The sequence below is a fragment of the Diabrotica undecimpunctata genome, chromosome 9 (genome assembly GCF_040954645.1).
Source record: "Diabrotica undecimpunctata isolate CICGRU chromosome 9, icDiaUnde3, whole genome shotgun sequence".
NCBI lineage: Eukaryota > Metazoa > Arthropoda > Insecta > Coleoptera > Chrysomelidae > Diabrotica > Diabrotica undecimpunctata.
Genome location: NC_092811.1, coordinates 47,894,956 through 47,904,677, shown reverse-complemented (window position 1 = coordinate 47,904,677; position 9,722 = coordinate 47,894,956). Strand labels below are relative to the sequence as shown.

At 34.4% G+C, this 9,722-nt stretch overlaps 1 protein-coding gene across 1 annotated transcript; it reads right to left on the bottom strand.

Annotated features, from left to right (window-relative positions):
• Positions 1-214: 214 nt before the first annotated feature.
• On the bottom strand, positions 215-1,446 carry LOC140450642 (uncharacterized). The gene is made up of 2 exons (XM_072544302.1): positions 612-1,446; positions 215-570 (listed from the first exon to the last, which is right to left on the bottom strand). The coding sequence occupies exons 1-2, from the start codon at positions 1,444-1,446 to the stop codon at positions 215-217; spliced, it is 1,191 nt and encodes a 396-aa protein (XP_072400403.1).
• Positions 1,447-9,722: the final 8,276 nt, after the last annotated feature.

Here is a 9,722-nt window from a genome sequence, read left to right as displayed (position 1 = left end):
TAAACTCCGCTTAAGACTTGTAGTTCACAGGAGTGTTCGGTACTGAATCCTAGTGATTCTTCATTGAGTCTTTTTAGAATGACTCTCTCTGCTATTTTACTTACCGATGATAGCAAGCTAATAGGTCTGTAGTTTTGTGGAAAAGTGCCGTATTTTTCCGGTTTGTGAATCATCACATTTGCTTCCTTCCATCTGTCCGGGAAGTATCTTAGCTTTAGTATACCGTTTTGATGTTCGTTATGTATACTACTGCTTTCGTAGGTAGATCCTTAAGCGCCTTATTCGTGATGTTATCCGGCCCTGGTGCTTTTCTTGCATGTGTCATTTTTATCAGATTCTTGATTTCGTCGGGGGGCGTATGTACAATTCCCACTCTTCCTTTTCTTCTTTTCAGCCTCCTAGCTTCGTTTTCGACTTGAATCGTAAAGTCGATGTCTTCGTGAGGATGTTCGTTATTCCTGCAGGCTCTTTCAAGTTCGTCTTTAAGCACTTCTGCTCTGTCTTGTTCGATATAGACTATGCTGTTTTCTCCGTGTAGTGGTGAGATGGGTTTTTTGTCCTTCCATAGAACTTTTGACAGTTTCCAGAACGCGGATTTGTTTGGATTTAACTCTTGGATATAGGAGTTCCATGATTCGTTTTAGTGATTCTGCAGTTGTCTTGTTGACTTCTCTTTTTAACTCGTTTGCAATCCTTTTGTCTTCTTGTGTCCTGGTACGGTAAGCTCTCCGTCTTTTCCTGTTTTTTTTCTCTGATTAGGTCTTTTAGTTCTGTACTAATGTCCCCGAATCTTCCATTTATAGTTTTTATTACTTCTTCTTTAGAGCTGGCATCGATGGCATTAGTTATTGTTTGCTCTAGTTTTTCCACACTATGTTCCAGGTCTGCAATATTATTTATAGTGGGTATCGCACCGATGTTCTCGCTCACTATTCTCCTATAATTAGGCCAGTTTATTATTTTCTTTTGACGTTGCTGTAGATGATTGATATCTACAGCACCCAGGGTCAGGACGATTTGGTTATGTGTAGAATCGCCTTCGTTTAATGAATGTATTTCATATTGTTGACCCACGTTATGCAGGATTGCAATATAGAGGTGAGTCGGTGCCGCTACTCCGTTATAACATGTAGGGTCCACGGGGCCAACTGCATATGTGTTATTTTTGTTTTCGAGATAGGCACAGAGTCGTCTTCCATTTGCATTGGTTCGACGATCATACCAATTCGGAGATCTTGCATTTAAGTCGCCTATTATTATTGTGGATTCTTCTGAATCTAAGATGAGATTGACGTCTTCATCTAAGATCGGCCCATTTGGTCTTACATATGCTGAGACGATTTTTAGTGTCTCGTTTCCGGTGATTGGCCGTACTATTGTGGCTTCCATTGTGACCAAACCATCCGGAGTGGGTATGATTTGGTGTTCAATTTCTTTTTTGACCATAATAGCCGTGCATCCCGAGTTAGCTCTGTGGTCTGTTCTGTATATATCGTAGCCTGGAAATTTGGTTTTTTTCCTTTCCACTAGTTTAGTTTCTTGAAGGGCTACGATATCTAGCTCGAGTCTATTTGAGATTTCGTCCAGAAGATTTATTTTGTTCTTTAGTCCACCTGAGTTCCAAGACCCAATGCGAAGATCTTTCGTTTACTAATTATGGCAATCATGACTTGCGTCATGGAAGTGATGATGGAAGGATAGTGTAGAAGGTAGTGTAGATTAGATGGAAGGATAGTGTAGATAAAGATGATTAAAAAATGTGTTCAGCAAACTGACAATAGATAGGACTGACTGGCAAACTAGACTTGGAAAGGTTGGGGCTCTACTACAGGCTGTGCTGTAGTACCAATGATGATAATGAGGACTTTAAGTATTAAAATAAAACTCAAACACTATCTACCTATATAATGTATTCAATATATCTACCTATATAAGTATTTACAAATAAAATTGAAATTTTAACTTACTATCTACATAACCTATCTCTATACATTTTTAAAAATAAAGGAACTTAAAATAATATTAAACATCCTATCACTATCTATATACATTTTTAAAAATAAGGGAACCTTAACATAATAATAGGTTTGTTCGTAGAGCAGTTGAAAAACGTTGGCAATCATCAGACGCATGCGAAAATAAAATCTTGTGTTCGTAGTGAAGTTTCGGACGGTTTGCAATCGATGATTTGGTGTTCGTAGTAACAGAATTTGCAGTCCGCTGACGGTTGTCAACGGTCCGAAAAGTTCCGTTTCATGAAATCATAGTTTGAGATATGCGCAGATCCAAAATGTCATAAATGCGAATAACCAATAACCACACGATATAAAATACATAACCTTATTTTTGATATATTTATTTGGTATATAATCATAATTATCATTAATTACTATTGTGAAAAATAATTTATTAAAAATGTCAGATTCCAGTGACTTAAGCGAAACAAACCATGAAGAAGATGAAATCTTTACTTCAAGCAGTGATGAAGAATTGGAACTTTGGTTTCATAGAAATAAAAGAACTAAAAACGAAAATTATTTGGAAGACTCCGCTATATAGTGAGGAATTATTTATAGAACATTTTTGTGTGAGTCGACACGTTGCTTCTGAAATTGGTACCCGTTTCAAAAATTCACCGATTCTTCAGACTATGTCCTCATATTTCTGTGGTTTTGTGGACACGAAGCGGCTTCGTATAGAGATGTAGCAGACAGATTTAATGTAAGCCTAAGCAGCCTACATAAAATTGTTAAGCGAATGACATATTTTTTAAGTAATTTATCTATTGAGATTATAAAATGGCCAAATGATGAAGAAAAAGTTACAATTGAAAGTTTCTTTAGAGAAAATCAGTTTCCAGGATGTATTGGAGCAATTGACGGGACACATGTAAAAATTGACAAGCCTTCAGAGGATGCGGATTCTTATTTAAACCGAAAAAACTTTTATTCTATACAGGTATTATATTTTCATTGAATTTTTTTGAATGCAACTTATTTATTTTTTTTAGGCACAAGTTGTTTGTGATCACAGAAAAAAAATAAGAGATGTTTTTGTTGGTTTTCCGGGTTCTGTCCATGATAGCAGAGTATTTCGTGCATCTCCTTTATGGGAGAATTTGCCAGACAAGTGTGGAAATTACTTTCTGATTGGTGACAGTGGTTATCCATGCTTGCGTAATTTGTTAACACCATATCGTGACAGAGGGCATTTACATAGGAGACAACATAATTATAATACCCAATTATGTAAAAATCGGTATTTAATTGAACACTGTTTTGGAATTTTAAAACAGAAATTCAGGCAATTATATCATTTAAAACTTTAAAAAATTGAAAATATAGTTCATTTTATAAGAGCTTGTTGTGTTTTACATAATTTGGCTATTGATGATGAGTTTCCATTTCAAAACGATATACTCGAACAAGGAGTACCAGGCATCAATATGGATCATATTGAGGAATTAGATGATAGAGATGGAATGCAAATAAGTGACAACGTTGCACACCACCTACCTTTATAATGAGTTATAACATGTTCAATTAATTTACTCATTAACTACTGATTCTTAATAATAAAATAAATGTTATTAAATGAAAATGTGTTTATTTGCAGTTCCTCCTGCTTAAATCTGGTAACTACTCAAATAAAAGACAACATATGCTTTATAAATAACAAAATTTCACACCCTTCTAATCTTTTAACATTAACTTAAACTAAACTTCATTCTGTTTCAATAATAATTGGGACAGAAATGTTATGGTTCATTGTTATAACAGCTTTTAGTAACTCATTTCTTTCTTTCATAAGCTTATTTTGATCTTTTAATAATTCATTTTTTTCTTTTAATAAAATATTTCTGGTCTTTTAAATCTCCAACTTTTCTCTTTCTATTTCCAGCAACTTTTGTGTTTTATCTGTTTCCAACTTAATTCGTTTGTCTTGAAATATTTTTTTATCATGTCTCATATTTTCTAAAGCCTCACTAGTTTTAGTCTTTATGATTCGTCTTCTGGGAACTAATTTTCTTTTGTGCACATCTTGTTCTTGATTTGTATCTGGTACTGAACTGGTAGAAGCCTTAATAATAGGAGATGAAAGTTCAGTTAAATGAAAATTAACTGCAGTGTTAGACAAACTAGTATTTGGAACAGAAATGTCACTTTCAATTTCGTCGGTAAGGTGTTGTAGATAACAGAAGTTGGGAGCAAATGTTTTTCTTTTCACCTAATATCTCATGCATTTCTTCGGCATAATCAAATGATTTACGACCCATTCCAGTTCTCTTACTATCATCTACAAATTTTTTGTAGTTTCTTTTTTTTTCGTTTAATATTGTTACCTTCATTGTTGTTATTTTCCAGTATTACCTTTCAAAAAAACAATGAGAACTAGAGATAATTATTGAAAGTTATTTGATAATAACCTACAAACAAGCTTATAAAAAATAGAATAATAACACGTGTAAAATGCCCAAACATTTGGCAGAATTACGAATTCATCCGATTTGATATGAAACGTTGTTCATAGTGCTGCCAAATTTCCAACCGTTCCAAACGGTTTGATGAACAGACATGCGCAGTAATTTTCAGTTGCAAACAGTTTGCAATTTGTTCTACGAACAAACCTAATATACATTAAAATATCTTAATCTATTACTAAATTACTACAACTATTGTTTTTATTTTGATTTATTAAAATTTTGAGAAGCTCATTCTTCTCCCGCAAAATTTTGTTTTTCTCATTTTTTGCTTTAACTAGCTCCTTCCTTCTATGTTAATTTTTTTTTTATAGTACTCCTGCCTATCTTTTCTTGTTTCTTTCAATATATGTGCTCTAAGAGTCTTATTTTTGTTCGATTGTTTCACTTGGGTAATACTCATTTCACTCCGTGAACTCTCTGCAGTTCCAGAACAGGACGGTTTTGGTTCTACTTGTTGGTACTCTATGGTTTCTGTGTTGAGCAGGATTTCTGGGACAATATTTTTCTTTTTGCCCGAGATTTCCTCTAGGACATTAGCGTATTCAAAATCCCTCCTTCCTCGTCCTGTCTGGTTGTTATGGTCCACATACTTTTTATAACTTCTTTCCAATACTCTCCATTTATTCCCGCAATGTGCTGCTGTTATTATATTAATTTCAGTTACTTTTCGCAATTTACTAGCAATAACTTCAAATAGCTTTTTAAAACTTTTGACTTGGGAAGTCCCTACCAGTTTTCGGTACTTCTTGTAAAGGTTAATTAAGTGGAGAGTATTGGTGTGGTTCCACTTAAAACACTCTGCTTCTGGGGCTTCAACATTTATGATCAAATATTCATGATTTAAGTCCATATCTACAACCCACAGAAAAAACAAAAGTAAGTATACATTTATATTTGAATTTATGGTGTTAAAGGTATTATACTTAAGTATGAAAAATACAAAGGAGAAACAATGGTTCAATTTTGCCAGGAAGAAAAACTGTTAGACTGTTAAAAACTATATATATATATATATATATATATATATATATATATATATATATATATATATATATATATATACATGGAAAGCACCTCGAGATAATCAAAGAAACCTGATTGATTACATACTAATTAGCAACAAATATGAAAGAAATCCTACAACTGATATAAGAAGATTTTATAAAAACCAAAATAAAGTACAATATAAAGAGCAAAAGAAGCATGGATGAACATTATATGTGAGGAACTAGGGAATTTACTAAGAAAACAAGACACATTCAATACAAATAAAAAGAAGTCACAAATACAAAGAATAAACTCTCAACTCTAGCAGATAACAGAAGTTGTATATATCCAGAAAATGTAGGAAACATATCTGCAAAATACATCGCAGATCTCTTTGATGGTCAAAGAACAGAACCACAACTAAATACATTCCAAAAAATATATAATTAGAAGTTACAAGTAGAAGGATAACTTAAACAAAAAAATAAATTGAGGTCAATAATTCCATTCTATTTTTTACTTACCCATTTTGGCAATATAGACTTTAAAATAAAATTGTGTTAAAACTTCTGTTATTCTCCTTGTAAATATAAACAAAACAACGTGTTAATTTTTGGGGTTGCAAACAGTCAGAAGCGTCCGGAAATTGTTCGCGGAGAATTGACAGTTTAAAACTAGTACCTAATCGCGCCAGCGCACAACATTAAACCCGGATCGGTCCGAAATTTATCCAAAACTAGTCAGGGACTGTCTCAGCGAACAAAACTAATATTCGCAAGGCGATCCTGGAGATTGAAGAGATGTGGAAGCGGAGTTATTGGCATCGCTGTTAACCGGGTTTTTTGAATTTGTTGTGTACTGAGGAAGTGGTTGCTCTAAAGTAGGTTTTGTATTAGGGGATTTGTACGATTGTGATGAGGGAAATGGATTATGTGGGTAAGTCTGTTGAGCATGGGATCCGAGGAATAGATGATGGTTATGAGAAAAGGGTATGGGCTGTTGCTGGTGAGGCAATGGCTTGGGCGGTTGCTGATGGGAGTACGGTATAGATTGTTGGTGATTAGGGAGAGTCAAAGGTGGTTGTTGTTGTGGATATGAGAGATGTAATGGACGCTAGATCATTTTCTTCTTTTCTTTGATTTGAAAAATGGATTCATAGACAGACATTTTGAATTGCAGAACTTCATCGTCATCCATAGTTTTTAAATGTGGAATGATGCCTTGGAAAAACGACATGTAGCTGTCCGATTTCTCTGGCTGACTCAGAGCTTTCAACATTGCCAGTTCCACTTCGTCTGTTTCCTGTTTCTTATTCTTGTAATTTCAGGAACGTCAACTTCCTTATTTACTTCCCGTCTTGCATTTGCTTCTGCGGGCTGAATGTCATGAAGCTCAGTGTTGTGGCATTGTATCATCCAAGCTTTCAGCCGTTTCTCGGGAGTCACAACATTTTTGTAAAAACTGCATTTGGTCACTGAATACATATTTTTTGATTGTCGGAGCTCCTGCTCCACTTTTTTTTACAGCTTTTCAATTTTTTTCGGGATTTGGAAAATGCATCTCTGAGGTTGGTCCATCTCCTGGAGACTTCTTTACCTACAAAACCACAAAAAGGATTAGGTAAAACCGAGGACCCTTATAAAATCGCGTGTGTGTCTGTCTGCTTGATAGTTCGGTTTTAACCTCACACTTACTAACTACAGTATTGTAACAAACATAGAACAAAGCAAATTCCGTCAAATTATGTATATCTTTTTTACAGGTACTTTGCAAGTGGGTCTACATTTGCAGATTTACACTATTCATATAGAATGGGCAAAAGAACTGTAGCAAGTATAGTAAAGGAAGTAAGCAGGTCCATTTGGAATATCGTGAAGGAAGAGTGTATTCCCTAACTTACGAAGAAAAGTGGGAATCTACAGCTTCAGGTTTTTTTAAAAAAAGCCCAATTTCCTCATTGTTTAGGAGCTGTCGATGGAAAACATATTCGGATTATTTGCCCAGTACGAAGTGGTTCTATGTTCTTTAATTACAAAGAGTATTATTCTGTTGTTTTAATGGCTGTAGTTGACTCTAACTACAGGTTCTTGTACGTTCACATTGGAAGCTACTTACTATTTAATTATCTTGTAACGTAAACTATCTAACAACAGACCATGTTTAAATCAAATGGTAAGACGTTATTAAATATGAATACAAAAACTACAATTATTACCTTCTGGTGTACTGTAGTTACAATAAGAATTTGTTGTACTTACCAGAATTGTTCTTCTCTTTGTCCTCTAGCTCTTCAAAATGTGGATTCAGTGTGTTCCATATATCCCTCCAAGCATTTCTTGTCGCGTTTTTATCCCTATATATATATATATATATATATATATATATATATATATATATATATATATATATATATATATATATATATATATATATATATCTAGGGTCTTGTCCCACAGAACAGGTCTTGCTTCGACTAACGAAATATGTAATTCATTCTCAATATCCATAGTCATTGGTGGAGTACCCAAAATCACAATCAACAATACATGATTACGTAGCAACACGGAGCGACGTACCTTGTGCAGTATCCAAAAAACTCAACTGGTCCTCTGGTCGGTCGACAAAGATCGATGTGTGAGCGCATTCATTTGGTACTATACGCCAGGGGTCACCAATTATATTCACTGAGGGTCCGTTTAAAAAAATTACTACACTTCCGCGCTCCGGACACTCAGCAATATAACAGGCAGTGGCCTAATCGAGGGAGGGGGTGTTACCCAGAAACCCTGCAGTACTTGTAACCTCCCCTTCAGATCATGCTGGTTACGTAGTTAAAACCAGGCAACTAGGCTACCTCGTTTAAGGAGGGGTATAATAAACTCATGGAAAAAGATGATTATAAAGCTATTATATTGTTTTTTTCTCCCGTCTTTGTTTAATAAATTTTTTCGGCGTAATTTGAAATATTTGTATCTTAATTGAACTGAACTTAATTTAATCGTTTAATGATACTTTCCCTGGTTGCTTTCTTTCTGCATCTATAGTGTTCATCAATTTTATGGAACATATGAAGACCTGCCCGGAAAAACGTTGCAACCGACAAAATGAAATTTGTCAGATAATAGCAAAAAACTATTTTGACAATATTATTTACTAAATTTTGTGAATTTAAGCGTTGCTTGTGTTTATTATTAGTAAGGTAATAATGTTGAATACAAATAACACAAAACAAAAGACTAATGAGCGCAGAAAACCAAAAAATAATTTTTTGCAGAAAAACGTTACATGTGTACCTAGTGTTAACGAACATGCAACGTTTTTCCGCTAATAGATTGTACTTCTACACAATATTCCTTGCAACGTTTTTAACTTGGGAAAATACGACCCTTAGTAAAGGATCCCAAAATTACAATTAATTAAAAATACAAAAACTGAAAAATAAACAAAAATTTATTCTCATTTAAACTTACATAGTAGATAAACAAACTCAGATTAAGTTGCATGTGCCGACAATTCACAATAAAATGATCTATAGTGTTCTTCTACAAATTTCAGTCATCAGTCATTTTCAGCAAGTCTGCTTTTTTCTTATCAGAAATAGTCCGTGGAGGCATGGCTTCTGGTTCAATAAGCTTGTAAACTGTATTTCGGACTGCAGCTCGTTCTCTTGGGCTCTTCAGTAAAGGTGATGTCTGCCATGGCTGCAGGATATTATGCGTTTGTCTTATCCGCAGAACAGTCGGTTCGTTTGCTGTGACCTGTATCCAATGTGCTTTTGTTATTTTAAGGTCAAGTCAACAAAATCTTCCTGTTTCATTTCAACTACTTGAAAAGGTTTTCTTGATCTTGCTGATTTGATTAGCTAAGTACATCTTGAGTGGAATATAGCTGACTGTTTTTTTATCTTTTCGATGAGGCAAAATCCCTATCACACGGTAAAAAGCTATCTCCTGATACTAAAAATTTTTGATTTACTTCAGTAAAAAAGTTTGTTGACATTAGATAGTGACACAATGATATCATCTTCCAATTATTGTTTTGACCGACACATCGATCAGACCATAGTGTAAGTTTTCGTTCCGCTCCAACCTCTAGTCTCTTAAAATTCTCAAAAACATGCCTTAAAATACAGGAAGATATTTTAGCACTGCCCCTCTTGACTACAGTTTCATGCCAACAACACATAGTAGCTTCAGAGGTTCCCATATTGTGGATAGTAAAATTGTAATTTGCGTACTGACGCTGGTAATAA

What these genes read in the sequence shown, in the direction of transcription:
- LOC140450642 (XM_072544302.1), bottom strand. Translation starts at nt 1,446, where the DNA reads ATGGTCAAAAAAGAAATTGAACACCAAATCATACCCACTCCGGATGGT. An exon ending in TGGAACTCCTATATCCAAGA is followed by an intron (nt 571 to 611) that starts GTTAAATCCAAA and finishes AACTGTCAAAAG; the next exon opens with TTCTATGGAAGGACAAAAAA.